Source organism: Carassius gibelio, chromosome A19 (genome assembly GCF_023724105.1).
Source record: "Carassius gibelio isolate Cgi1373 ecotype wild population from Czech Republic chromosome A19, carGib1.2-hapl.c, whole genome shotgun sequence".
In the NCBI taxonomy this organism is placed as follows: Eukaryota; Metazoa; Chordata; class Actinopteri; order Cypriniformes; family Cyprinidae; genus Carassius; species Carassius gibelio.
Window position 1 is genome coordinate 17,293,137 of NC_068389.1, and position 15,347 is coordinate 17,308,483.

At 34.9% G+C, this 15,347-nt stretch overlaps 2 protein-coding genes across 2 annotated transcripts; both read right to left on the reverse strand.

Annotated features, from left to right (window-relative positions):
- Positions 1 to 1,057: 1,057 nt before the first annotated feature.
- Positions 1,058 to 9,345, reverse strand: LOC127935532 (vacuolar protein sorting-associated protein 45). Its single transcript, XM_052533481.1, has 15 exons — positions 9,081 to 9,345; positions 8,667 to 8,801; positions 8,513 to 8,573; positions 8,308 to 8,387; positions 8,030 to 8,098; positions 7,563 to 7,700; positions 7,294 to 7,404; positions 6,815 to 6,949; positions 6,521 to 6,634; positions 6,239 to 6,406; positions 5,667 to 5,825; positions 5,439 to 5,546; positions 5,248 to 5,369; positions 4,849 to 4,980; positions 1,058 to 3,598 (listed from the first exon to the last, which is right to left on the reverse strand). The coding sequence occupies exons 1-15, from the start codon at positions 9,171 to 9,173 to the stop codon at positions 3,517 to 3,519; spliced, it is 1,707 nt and encodes a 568-aa protein (XP_052389441.1). The 5' UTR covers positions 9,174 to 9,345; the 3' UTR covers positions 1,058 to 3,516.
- Positions 9,346 to 10,272: 927 nt separating this feature from the next.
- Positions 10,273 to 13,855, reverse strand: LOC127935533 (proteasome subunit beta type-4). The gene is made up of 7 exons (XM_052533482.1): positions 13,688 to 13,855; positions 12,629 to 12,835; positions 12,015 to 12,161; positions 11,103 to 11,184; positions 10,898 to 11,014; positions 10,686 to 10,774; positions 10,273 to 10,426 (listed from the first exon to the last, which is right to left on the reverse strand). Exons 1-7 carry the CDS (start codon positions 13,810 to 13,812, stop codon positions 10,414 to 10,416), a joined length of 780 nt encoding a protein of 259 aa, XP_052389442.1. The 5' UTR covers positions 13,813 to 13,855; the 3' UTR covers positions 10,273 to 10,413.
- Positions 13,856 to 15,347: the final 1,492 nt, after the last annotated feature.

Sequence of the window (15,347 nt, forward strand, 5' to 3'; positions counted from 1 at the left end):
AATAACTGTTAGGTATCAGGTGAACACAATGAAACAACATTGGCATATTGAGGAAAATATATTTTTTCTTAAATCGCAGGCATGGCAAGTTTAAAAATATTACATGTACTCAATTTTTATATGTTTTATGCATCACTTCTACATAACTGATTAACTTTAAATTCTGCTGAAATTAATAATAATAGCAGGTTTCACTGACCTACCTTGAGAGAGATGTGACAAGTTCTTTACTAAACTCTCACGCAGCAGTTTTGTTTCAGTAAATCTAAATAGAAATGTGTGCCAGTTGTGGCAAAAGTAAAAATGACATCAAATGAGAGCATAGATCTGAATATTAAAAATAAAAGCAAAATACATAATCGTGTTATGTAGCTCAAGAACATATGGGATTTGGATATTCCCTTCTATGCTCTGAAAAAGAACATATTCAGAATGTTTTCTATGCTTCTTCTCTTAACTGACCACATGATTCTAAAACAGAGCAAGAAATGTTTCCCTCGAGTTGACAAAGCATTCTACATTTGCCTAGAATAGTTTTAGAGATTTATTTTACCCAAATCTGTAAATAACAAATGGATCTTTTACCTGATTTTTGTTCCAATGTATTTATGTGAATTTCAGTTCAACAGATCAAGTGTGATATTATCTCTCTGGAAACTTACTGACTCATCACAAGCAATCTTTAACGTTTTATTCTTTCTTTTTTTCTCTCTTTATCCATACACAGCAAATTGTGTGCTTGATGCAGTAAAGCCATTAAGTGGTTCAGGTCTGCTGGTACTCTGGCTGATGGTGGGGATTAATGGATGTGATTTAGGGTTGAGGAAGGGGACTTAACAGTGGAGCAACCTGAATGTGTCTTGGGGGTTAAGCTCTGGAGGTTAAAGTAATGACCTAAAGGTCAGGGGCCTCAGGGCTAAACTCAGTCTACTTAATACAGTTTCTTCAGTAAATAATCTCTGAGGGATTACATGACTGTGAACTAAGGCTTTGGTGATAACAAAAAAACTTGAAAATGTGTTGGTCTGAGGTTATTGGATAAACAACTCCAACAATGTTTGATACCAATTTTTCTGTTCATTTATTTAAGACCACTATAAAATATTGTCATGTACTATGCTGTCCATTTCTTTAAAGGCAAAGAAATTAGTAGGACATACGAAAAAAGACACCAAGATATAAAAATAAAGCGGTTTTATACAAAGCTAAAATTTTACCCAATTTAGACTATACATGTGCATCTCAATAAATTTGAATGTCGTGGAAAAGTTCGTTTATTTCAGTAATTCATCTCAAATTGTGAAATTTGTGTATTAAATAAATTCAATGCACACAGACTAAAGTAGTTTAAGTCTTTGGTTCTTTTAACTGTGATGATTTTGGCTCACATTTAACAAAAACCCACCAATTCACTCAACAAATTAGAATATGGTGACATGCCAATAAGCTAATCAACTCAAAACACATGCAAAGGTTTCCTGAGCCTTCAGAATGGTCTCTCAGTTTGGTTCACTAGGCTACACAATCATGGGGAAGACTGCTGATCTGACAGTTGTCCAGAAGAGAACCATTGACACCCTTCACAAGGAAGATAAGCCACAAACATTCATTGCCAAATAAGCTGGCTGTTCACAGAGTGCTGTATCCAAGCATGTTAACAGAAAGTTGAGTGGATGGAAAAAGTGTGGAAGAAAAAGATGCACAACCAACTGAGAGAACCACAGACTTAAGAGGATTGTCAAGCAAAATCGATTCAAGAATTTGAGTGAACTTCACAAGGAATGGACTGAGGCTGGGGTCAAGGCATCAAGAGCCACCACACACAGACGTGTCAAGAAATTAGCTGAATCACAGACAAACTTAGGGGGCGATGATTTGGGGTGCAATGTCATCTGCTGGTGTCGGTCCATTGTTTTTTTTGAAAATACTAATTTCATTTTCCAGCAGGATTTGGCACCTGCCCAAACTGCCAAAAGCACCAAAAGCTGGTTAAATGACCATGGTGTTGGTGTGATTAACTGGCCAGCAAACTCACCAGACCTGAACCCCATAGAGAATCTATGGGCTATTGTCAAGAGGAAAATGAGAAACAAGAGACCAAAAAATGTAGATGAGCTGAAGGCCACTGTAAAAGAAACCTGGGCTTCCATACCACCTCAGCAGTGCCACAAACTGTTCACCTCCATGCCACGCCGAATTGAGGCAGTAATTAAAGCAAAAGGAGCCTCTACCAAGTATTGAGTACATGTACAGTAAATGAACATACTCTCCAGAAGGTCAACAATTCACTAAATTTTAATTTTTTTTATTGGTCTTATGAAGTATTCTAATTTGCTGAGATAGTGAATTTGGTGGGTTTTTGTTAGAATGTGAGCCAAAATCATCACAGTTAAAAGAACCTAAGACTTTAACTAATTCAGTCTGTGTGCATTGAATTTATTTAATACACAAGTTTTCACAATTTTTCACAATTTGAGTTGAATTACTGAAATAAATGAACTTTTCCACAACATTAAAATTTATTGAGATGCACCTGTACAAAGATAGTGTGTTGCAATTTATCTACCAAGAACTGTCATAAAACATTTTATAACTGAAAGGCCATATACAAGTTGTTAAAAGACTTTGATATTAGACATTAATATTACAGTTATTGTGCACTGATTGAATTAATAAGCTCTAGCTAATTACGAGAAGACAAGTTTATATATGTCTACATATCTGCAGCATGTCTTTTAATTTAGCTGGATAGGGATGAAATAATGACAACAAAGAATACAGTTCACCACTTTTTTTTCTAAAATACAAATGTTTTAGAATTTTGCTTGAAACAAACAGATTTTGTTTGATTTTTCCAGCCTTGATGGAAACATTTGATTCAACAATTTGACATTATTGTAACTAAAGTTAAATATATACACACAAAACAGCCTGTTACATTTTTGTTCATAAGATATGTATATATACATTTTTTTTTTTGAAACATACAGTAGTTATCTGTCCAGAAACAATCAAACGAGGCAACACCAAGCAAATTAATACAAAATGCTGATACGGTGAACATTTTTGGGTCATCTAAAACATTATTTACATATGATCACAAAAGTTATGCACATTTACAGTGTTTCACACATCATCAACACTTCTCCTTATATATATTTTTTAATAACACTTTACGATACGTTTCAAATCATTTACATTAGTTAACACATTAGGTCTCATGAACTAAAAAAGATGAATGATATTACAATATTTATTAATCTAGGTTAATGTTGATAAATTTTTAACAATTCATTATTACAATTAACATGAACTTAGATTAATAAATGCTGTTCAAATTGTTATTAATTGTTCAATAATGTTAATGAATTAAACCTTATCGTGCAATGCTACAATTTCCTTAACTTAAACATCCAAAACATTTTCAAGGAATATCAGGTGAGAAACAAAGAAGAAAAATGTGCTCAGCTCAGGGTTCAGAGGACAGACAGCGCACATTAATATGCTGATAACAGCTCAACGTCGGCTCATCTGACGCCCTCCTCCTCGTGTTCTGTCACCACCTGAACCTACTGAAAGCATTACTTCCTCCAGAAAGCTGTATCAGGGGAAAATATGTGGCTTATAATATAGGAGTACAGAGTCAGCACTGTATTTGACAGAGTCAGGTTTACACAACCTACTTGTGGGTAACAGAATAATAATAAATATGCTGGATCTCTTTTTTTTCTAAAACCTGAGTGTTTAAGAATTTTGCTAAGTTTTAAGACAAACTGATTTTATTGATATTTCTAGCCTTATCTGGAACTTTTGATTGAACAATTTGACAATCCAAATACCGATGCGTTACAGAAAGCAACATGCTCACCCTCATAGACTGAAAATAAATATCTTGCTTCAGGAAGTTTATAAAGTTTCAAGTGGGTTAACCAGTATCTAATGGCTATAGCATATAATAGACACAGCTGTAGTTAAATTAGATGGAAATAAGTTAAAGCTTTATTCATACATTTAGCTTAAACTAACTGTGTTTGGTTGAAAATATTAAGATTCATACAGTGTTTATTTCACACATCATCAAATGTGAATATAATATGATGGTTCAAAAGTTATGAGGCATGATAAAAATGTTCATGTTTTTGAAAGTCTTCAGCTCACCAAGGCTGCATTTATTTAATAAGAATCAGAGTAAAAACAGTAATATTGTGAAATATTATTACAATTTAAAATATCTGCTTTCTATTTGAAAATATTTTAAAATGACGACAAAGCTGAATTTTCAGCAGCCATTACTCCAGTGTTCAGTGTCACATGAAATCATTCTGATATGCTGATTTGGTGTTCAGGAAACATTTCTTATTATTAGAAATCTTGAAAACAGCTGTGCTGCTCAATATTTTTTGTAGATTAGTTTTTTTCAGGAATATTCAATGAATTGAAAATTGAAAAAGAACAACATTAACTTGTCCTCTGTAACATTATCAAAATCTTTACTGTCACTTTTGATTAGTTTAACACATCCTTGCTAAACAAAAGTATTCATTTCTTTCAACATAAATCTTGCTGAACCAAAACTTTTCAGTAGTAGTGTATATATATAATATTTAATTAATATATTAAATAAGTAATCTAATGTATATATTCTAGATCACCAGTGAATGATACAGTTAAGTCATATGAGCAGCACAATTGTATGTTCTTTACATAATGCCATGCTAGGGCTGATGTCATTCTGTAACAGGAATCCTTTTTGAATAAGGCATAAAGGCTTGTGTGCCAGAGGGCAAATGGATAGAGGTGAGATGGTGAAAAGAGACGACTACATTGAGAGCATTTAAAGACACTGACCTCTTAGTGTTGTGAATGGTTGTGCCCCCGAGTACGATGCGCACCCCAGGCATTGTGCGGTTCAGGTTATAAACAGTCAATGCCTCCTCATAAGTGGCCCCACCAATAATAAAGACAATAATGTCTTGAGGTCTGAAGGGTCGAGACAGTGTGAAGTGAGTACATTTATATAACTGCAGTCCATGTTTTTCAATCCAAGCTAAAGTTTCTGTATTACACATTAAACAGACTACTTAAAACGAATTTAGGATGTTTGAAACCAGTCATTCCATTATTATAGAAATCATACACTTCACCTTTAAAGCAACATCAAAACGTTCACATTAATCGTCTGTAAGTGTGGCCATGTATCATTAATGCATGAGTGTCCATGCTAGACTATTTATGTCTCCATGTCACCTGTCTCTAAGAGAACTTGGCCCGAGGTAGGGGAACTGGCTGTCCTTCAAACGACCCTTGATCAGCTGATCCAGCGTGTCATGTAGTAGCGGCTGATGCTGTGCGTACACATTCTCAACTCCCTATTCAAATACAGAAACAAGTTCTGAGTATGTGACTACAGCAGTACGACATGTTAACAGATGATCTACCTTAAGTCCTTTGAAAAACTGTTTGGTTATGGCCACAGCATCTGTAGGAACCATGAGGTCACTTCCTCTGACTCGTTTGCCACCATATTCCACCACGGCTTGTATCATCTGCAGCACAGACGGAGGCAGAGTTGAGCTCACTTTCCTTTTTAGTAATAAAACGACTAGATTTGATCGGATTCATCTGGATCTGTCATTGTGCTACAGGACAGATCCGATGGCTCTCACCTTGCGGTGTCTCTCTAACGCCCCTTTGCGGTTGAGCTCCTCCATAAGGCTGGGGAGAATACTGCTGTTGTGTTTCTCATAGCGAAGCGCGTACAGCATCACCAGCCGCACAGCATCAATTTCAGAAAGCCGAGGATTCTGCAATAATCGCCTCACATTCTGCAGAAAGACGAACAAGTAATCTTTTGCAACAGTGCAAGATCTCATCTTAAAATATTGTAGAAAATCACAAGAGACTTTGTGGATTGACATTCACTGCCTTTCAAAACCTTGGTAAGATTTTAGATATATATTTTCGAAAAGACTAACCAATTCTGCAATTATTAGATGAACAATACAATACAAAACAGTAATATTAAGAAATATTATTACAATTTAAATATTTATTTCCAAATGTAATTTAAATGATAAATTCATTTAAGGCGATAAAATGTCATTTAAAATGCAAAGCTGAATTTTCAGCAGTCATTACTCCAGTCTTCAATATCCCATGATCTTTCAGAAATCATTCTAATATGCTGATCTGGTGCTCAAGAAAGATTTCATGTTATCATCAATGTCTGCACTCTGACCTGTTGTGCACTGGAGTGGTCATTCTGGCAGGCCAGCTCCTGCTCCACCTCGGACACCTCCATCAGCTGTCTTTCACTGACCAGGCGAGACAGCTCCCCAACCACAGTTACGTGTTTCGAGACCGTGCCTGACATTTTCTTAAACTGTGGGTAATTATCCACAAAAGCCTACAAAAGGGCCAGAAAATGGTGATTAAAAACTGACCTGTGTAATATAATAATAAATCATGGTTCACTCCTACAAAGAACAATATTAACTGGCTTCAGCAGTGGTCCACTCACCTTCATGTCAGATATGGACTCTAATTTTTGTTTGTCCTTGGGCTTTTTCTTCTGGAAATCCTCCATCAGGTTCTTGATGTTTGTTCCAATCTCACCAAAATTCAGGTATAAATTCTTATTAAGAGAAAGAAATAGAAAACAACATAGTGTTTCTTCGGTTTTTTTTTATATTTTTTTTACATTATTAACTTTTATTTATTTGGAAATAAAATCTAATTAGCATGTTATTTCAGGGTGTATTACTCTTTAATGTGATCTACCTAACAATAATATTTTGCACAATAGGCTACTCACATTTGCATAAAACTCATCATTTTCTGCAGACAAGACCACCTCCCGTAGGTCCTTACTGATTCCAGGAACTCTTGACAGGTCTATGCGGTTGTTATTGAGGCCCAGTAGCTCATGAACCATGGCCTGATATGTCCACTAGAAGAAGTAAACGCATGCATGTGTAGAATATGCTTGCTATATCAGCACACTAAATCATTATGTAACATGTATTTTGCTGCAGTAAGACTGTTTTCAGAAAAAGCAAGCAGGACACACTGGCTGCTGTAAATCTCCCAGTAGAAAAAAAAATTATAAAAAGCATGCTATTAATGTCTAACACTAAACCACTTTACCACTAAAGCGAACTGTTTTAGCAGTTTTCTAATAAAATCCAGAATAAAACCAGGTCTCCCTCTGGTGGTCAGGTCTGGGATTCAGCATGCTGAACTTGTGCAATACCAGATTCAGATGTAATATTGCTAAAACACAGTGTTTCTTACCTGATTGAGAAGGGGAGTAATGGCATCATCACTTCTGTCTAAAATTAGGAGAAGTGGAGGAACTTCTGTTTTTCTGAAGTCAAAGAGTTCATACTCCTTAGTAATGATTTGCTGTGGAAAACACAACAGATCATATATTTATACATTTGTATCTGTGTTATCATATATATATATATATATATATAAAATATAAAAGACATGCATAAATTAAATCAAATGTCTAATAATGCACATTACAGATCTTTGACTTTGACAAAGTAAAGTCTTACTTTAATGGACTCTGCCAGCCTTTTGGACATGTCAGAAGAGAGCTGGTAGCGGATCATGGGGCATTTCTTCAGGGCCAGCAACACTGATGTCAAACCCTGAGTAACACGAGGCAATACACTGGGCTCCCAACTGCGACCCTATAAACATGCACAGAAACATTCACAGTGAGCCTAAAACAGAAAAAATTCTGTGTCAGATGATATGAAGAAAAAATAATAGTTCATTTTTAAGACCTTGTGATCACCCGTTTTCTGTTCAGTATCATAACATACCTTGTCCTTAACCATTAATAAATAATTACAAAATACATTTATAAGCAACTATGTTTTGTGTATTTTTGCTTCATACATGCAGGAATAATTAAATGCAGGTCAATCCACTCAAAGCAACGAAATGCAAGCACTAAGTTCCCTATAAAAAGAGTTAAGGCTGCTCAAATGTGGCAAAAGCCCACTTTCTCTCTTACCCTGGATACTCCTTGAAGGTTTAGGGAGAAGAGATGAGGGTTCACAGCAATGAAATCTCCATAGAACTCCTAGAATAACACAAAATCTAGTTGGATGACGAGAAACAAGCCTGATAAAGTTTGACAACATTATGTGAACACTGATTTAAATGTATTCATTTTTTTAAGGATAGGATGGCTAGATAGAGAGAAAGACCAGAGATGTAGTTAAAAAAGAATAATGAATTATATTTGAACAAATATATTTATATATTAATTATGGAGAAGACTTCACCCACCTGCACTTCTGCCACTACTTCCTGTTCATCTGCCTCAGCCAAAGCCTTTATTTCACTCTTACTGATCACGTTACTGAAATCTGCACAAAATAATTCATTAGTCCTAAAGTTGGTTAAATCTGCATCTCTCACCACCCTTATAAACACATATGAATGAGAGATAAAACGGATGCAGTGTGTCTTTTGATATATTACTGGCACTCACAGATGAAGTAAACACTATACTTGGGCCGACGAAGCTCTTGAATCAAGTGCCCTACATTCTCCTGAAATCAGAGACATTCAAGTATAAATAAATGATTTCGTAATTTGAATAATCAGCCTATGCATATGCAAGGTAAATATCTATGCATATTTACCTTGGTTGGCCGAAGAAAGCAGATTGCCTTAAGGTGCTTCATATTGTCCCTGTTTTGTGAGTCGATGCGCTCAAAAAGGAAGACTTCTCTCTGAAGAATCTCAGACTGTGTGTACACTACACTCACGATACTGGTCTATTCATGAACAGAGGAAAAGAGAACAAAAAAGTAATGTTTTAATCACTGTCTGAGCTGGTGGCAGATCAGTCTTAACACCTGTCTAGGTAGACTGATGAAAAGAAAGCCATACTTCAAAAACAAATGAACAGTTCAGTTGCATTTGGTTAAGATACGTGATATGTAACAGAACAACAAAATCCTGCACACGATATTAGACTACAAGGGGCTTAAAGAACATTTGCGTTTTCTTAACTTTCAAAGCATATTACTGTCCTCTCATTTGAATTCACTTACTGTTTCCTTGTCCATCAGCAGCACCTTCATCCCGGGTCCGCTGCTCTCTATCATTTTGGAAATGTACTGCTTGACAGCCAGAGTCACGTTCATATTTGTCGTTATATTTATGTTCCAAATGTCAGTGAGAATGACTCAATTGATAAGATAGTTTTAAAGATGTTTAACGAACGATAAAGGTCTATTTTCATTAGTATGCTCGCGTATACACAATGGGAAACAACTCACTGCGTTTTCAACTATTTCCGGTTTAGGAGCGCTCGGTCCGCGTCTGATTTGGGAACAGTTATAGTTCAATCGGTACGCCAGTCCTGCAGGTTAAATTAACGAGTTCAACTGATCTGCGAACAGGTCTTAGAGCATAAATATATCCCATAATTCAAGGCTGCTACGTAAAGCGGAGTAAATAAATCGCCATATTGGTGAGGGCGAGGGTTATGTGTTTCATAGAACGATTACTTGACGTTCTAATTTTATTAAACTTTTATTAATAACTCTTAATGTTGGTCATACATTTTAATACATTTAATATTATAATATCATTAATATTATATTTAAATAATACTGGTTCAGTAATTTACTGAACCAGTGGAGTTTGGAGTGTTGTCATTTGTTTTGCGCTTTTTTCCCCACAATTGCAGGGCAGCAAGATCATCTTTATTTCAGGAGCTAGTTCCTTCAGCTTACAATCACTGTAAAAATATATCATATCGTAGTGTCAAGTATAAACATATCAGGAAAGTTTAATGAGACAAATTAAAATACAAACCAATAACACTCATGGTGAAGGCTGAAACAGAATCCAGAAAAATTAAATAACAGAATTTGGAAATAAATAAAATGGAATTTAGGAAAAAAAATGTAACAGATTTCATAGGGCCCCATCAGAGTGTGGTAATTTCAACATTTACTATTACTGTTATTATTATTGCTACTACTAATTGTTTTTGTAAATAAAGCACTATTTTAGTTTTTTTGTTGTTGTTGTATGTATGCATATTTGTATTGTATGCATGCATGTATGTATGTACCAGGAAAACCTTAAAAAAAAGAAAAAACACAAAAAATTCCTTGTGTGTTTGCGCACACCTGGTGGATAAAGCAAATTATGATTATGAGATACCCTATACCACAGAAGATTGTTATGCATTGGACCGACCAATTATAGAAGAAGATTAATGAGCACATGGCAAACAATTTGTTGAAGTTTATTTATGTACTAACAAAATAGCAGGAAACAATTCTAACTGTAGTCTTGACAATACAATAGTGATCTGGTGGTGTTAAGAGCATGTCCAAAGATGATGTGGCAAAACGGGCAGCAAAACAGGACTCATTCAAAACCACTGCAATAAAAACAAAGAGCAGTTATTAGGTGAATACAATGAATTAGCAATCATGTTTTAACTGAATTGTTTACGGAGCACCAAATGTTTCTTGAGCACCAAATCAGAATATTAGAATTATAATCAGAATATAATTAGAAATTGGAAACTGAAGACTGGAGTAATGATGCAGAAACCTATATTACACTAATATCTGAAAATGTCTATTAAACCATAAATGGTGAGGCCTTATTTAGATGAATCATGATTTTCAGCCTACCTGACCAGATGGGCAATGTCCCAGTTTGTTTCAGATGACATTGGTCCTAAAATCTCAACGCCTTGAGCTGTTACAATAGCAATTTCATGCTAAAGAAAGCCACAAGAAAATCTATTATTTTCAGTTTTTTTAAACATATATACCGTACACAATGAAATGTTGCACCTGAGGTAAGGATTTGAAGGACATAGAGATGAAAGATCATGTCTCACCCTGTTGTAGGAGCGGGCATCCCGGTAGTACAGAACTTTCAGACATCGCTCTATCAGAGCTCGTGCCTCATCCTTTGTGATTTCTGCCTTGTTTTCCAAGACCTCCCTCATCAAGGGCTGCAAAAACACAAACATATATGATGATTTCATATGATAAGGTTCTTAAAAATTAAGATAATCTGATGAACTAAAAAGAAAACCTTACCTGAGCCAAATAAGCACCAAATCCTGTTGCTACTGTTGGGGCTTCATATGCAACTCCCAACTTGTCCACATATCCAAGAAAGCTTAAGAAAGCGAAAAAGAAAAACTGTGTTCAATGAAAGTTAAATAACCGCAGTCAACTCCAAGTCCTCATTAGGTCACAAAATTGACCATATTTACTATACAACTGTGTCAGTGAGACACATCACCGGATAATAATTGTTGTAAACTGAACAAAACAGTTTTTTGCAAGTTTTATAATTCTCATCTTAACCAGATAGCAAATGAATAACTCAAATGATAAAAAAAAAAAAAAAAAAAATTAGTAATGAATTATACATCCACTATAAATATGTATTACTTAGAAAAATACAGTGCACTTATATTAAGTGCTATGTACAATATAGAAAATCTCAACTGCTTGATTGTTATATTTTTGAAAATATAACCTATATTATAGTCCAACAATACATTATAATCTGGATGTATAGTACATCCTACTTTACCTGCATACATATGTCACATTAATGTTGTATCACACTGCTCCCTCTCTCTCTCTCTCTATCTGCTCAGCTCTAATCTGCTAAATGTGACTATAAGGCATGACGATATTAGGATAATATTATGAACATTAACATCATAATATGCTATAAAGATGCATTGAAACTGAAATTGCAAGGAAAAATAATTCTCTTTATAATGTTTCACCAAAATGTAATAATTTGTGTATTGTAAATTGACCTCTTACCAAAAAATACAAGTCCCTCTCTCCCTATCTATGTTTCACTCCTAAATAAATCTGATTACAGAAAAAAATGGAATATGAATTTTGTTTAATGCTGACTTTCATTCTAACACAAATAAACTACTTTGTAGGGTCAAAAGTACTTGTCTGAAATGGATACCGTCCCACCTCTCTCCATTGTAAAATCCACCAATGACCACTGTGTTCCACAAGGGGTTCATCTTGCTGCGGCGGTTGTACATGACCCGCGTGAGCCAGGAGTGGATGGCTTTGGGGGTGTAGCTGTGTCCATCTCCAAGTAGCTCTTCATCAATCCTAACCAAACACAGATCAAGTTCTATCTATTAGCATATACTGATTTTAGGCCTCAAAGCTGACTGTTGGCGCTTTCCCACTATGTGGTACGACTCAGCTCAGAACGGCTCAGTTTGTGTTTCCACTGCAGTTCAGTATCGTTTAGAGTGGGGGGATTATTCACATGTCGTTATTGCTGCGCAGTCTCTACTGCCATGACTCATAAAAAACTTTTTCATTCCGTGTCGCCTCATCAAGCTCTCGCAGGTAGTGACGATTCTCTCTGGCCAATGAGTGACGTCATGTCACGTTTTGGTAATGGTACGGTTTACTTGGAACCTCAACCGAGGTGGTACTAAAAAAAGTACTGTACCCAGTTGAAAAACCCCCAAAAGTGAACCATCCCAAACCGTACCGTGCTGTACCATGCTGTGGAAAAGCACCAAAAGAGTCTTACAACCATATCATAAACAAATATGTGTACTTACACCATCTGCTCAATGATCTGTTTAAGGTACTGGTAGTCAGCATAGTCTCCTGAGGCTCCCAGGATGGTGTTGTTGTTGACCTTCATGAGTCGGGAGATGTTGCGGAAGCGTGCCAGAGAGCCATAAGAGCCAAGCATGTCAGCAGCAATGATCACACCTCCAGTGAACTTCACCCCCAGCACTGATGTGCCCGTTACCATGGGGTTCCTGAAAAACATTAAGCATTACACATAAAAAAAAAGAAAAAAAAAAAAGACTAATTTAAATGTAAATATGCATACACGACCATTCCAAAGTTTGGGGTCTTTATGATTTTTCATTGTTTTATGTCTCTTATGCTCACCAAGGCAGCATTTATTTAATCAAAAATGCTGTAAAATTGCAATATTGTGAAATATTTAAGCAACCATTTTTCCAGTGAATATATATATAAAAATAATAATACAAAAATGTATATGATTGGCCCCAACATTTTAAACAGCATCGACATCTCCATCAGTATTTAAAAAAAAGTACCTTCATAATAGTGCTTGAAAATGAAAGCAATAAAAGTTCAAATTTGAATATTGTAATATCTGATGTGTTCTTGCATTTCTATTTATTAATCCTACGTATGATTTTTAAATTGTGAATTTTAATTTTAATTAATTGTCTTTATTAGTCTCATTTATATCTACAATTGTGTCAAGACATATTGTACTTCATATATACTTCCTCATATATTTTGTACATATTAACTCTATTAATTCTATTAAAACGCACTGGTTTTGATATTTGACTATTCATTAATTAGCATTATTGCTATCAGGCTAACTTATCACTTTGCCATTCAACGCTTTCTTTTTCATTACCTACAGAACGGCAAAAGAAAGAGATCAATTATATTCAGAGTATATTAAAAGTAATCGAATATATTTTAATATGTATATAGGAGAACATTTCCCGTGGAAACTTTAAAATAGCAATTTTCCTCCATGATGATGCAGCAGAGAAAGGCAAATCGAAACTACAAACTTACTGACTGCTAATCACAAAACTGACCAGTCTTGATGAACTTACAGTGTGTGTTTGATGGGTCCACATCCTGGAGCTGCACTACTGCTGCTGTTACCCGGGAAAGAATAAAACTGACCAGGTTTCGGTCCGTTCTCCCAAAAATTCAGCTTCAGTCCATTCGCCTCCATTTTCAAAACTGACGGAAATGACGCTCCATGTAATAAGCGCTAGGCATTATGGGATATTGAGTTGTGTTTGTTTCTAGTAATTAGTATCTAGTAATCTAGTAAATCTATCTATCTATCTATCTATCTATCTATCTATCTATCTATCTATCTATCTATCTATCTATCTATCATTTATTTATTTATCATTGATATTTATTTCATTTTTTACATATGCAAACCCTGGTTTTGTATATAGTAAAGTTGTGTCACACGTTTACCATGTTCTATTCTGCAATAAAAAAAGTAATCATAAAAAGTTATTAATAATCAAAAATATTAAATCAATAAATAAAAATATCAAATTAATAATTCACCTATTACTTATCTGAGCAAAAATAACTGTTAAAATAATTAAAACAAATAATAATAAATAATAAAAAATTTGTATTCAAAATTAGTTCAAAATAGAAATATAACTATTTGATAAACTAAAACCTGGAAGAGCATTTTCAACTCTGGAACTTTGGAATTCAAAACTGACTATGTATGTATGTATTTTTTTTATTAGTAAAGTCCTTGGTTAACATTATGGTAAATTTTGACATTTACTTGTTTACCTTCTTGACCAATCAAACAACTGCTGTCCTTATTTAGCTAAAATGTTATTTTACTCTTTTGTAAATTAGATTTCTCTGTATTAGACTTCTCGATTGACCTACAACTTTTCATCAAGACTAAACAGCTCTAGATTAAGCTTCAGTTCATTTGTCAGTTGTAGGCCTGGTTTGTAGTTAAAGAGTAGCCTAAGAGAAAATTCAAAGGAAACAGTGTCTGCTAAATGGCAGGTTACACATGACTCCTGGAATAGGCAAAAGGTAACCTGAGGTGATGATGCTCTAGTTGACAGAAATAATACATTGAAAAGATAACTTTTTATTCCTAACAATTAAATAAATACTGATTCTAAAGACACATCAAAAGAGACTAAATTAAATTTGATAAAAATCACAGAATGATCATGTTAACATAAGACATTCCTGTTCTTGGGGCACCTGAAACCTTCCATGTCTCACTGTATCTACAGTAAATAGAGAAATTCTGCTAAAAACAAAAAGAAAAAAAAAAGATGCTGAATAAATGCTGTATCGAACCTTGGGAGTCATTGGCAAGATAAACAAATACAATACACGCCGCTGCCATGTTGTGGAGAAGCTGTGTGTTTCATTGTTAAAGTGAAACTTAGTTTGGTCTTCCAAGAGATGACACAACTAGAAATCAGTGCTTAAGTTGTATTTACAACACTCTTCCGGAACAGTTCAACCCAAATATTCAGATTTGTGCAGTACATTTTATGGAGGAATGTTTCCTGATTCTGGGAGAGAAGACTATGATGCAGGCTGTTCTCTCATCTGGAAGTACGTTTTCATATTTAAAGGATTTTCCACAGACGATTCAAACACGAGTTTTGTAGAGCAGAGCTTATTGTTTGTCATTTCTCCAATCACAAATGCAGACACGGTTTTGTTAACATGGCACAATTTATTCAAACGTAAGTG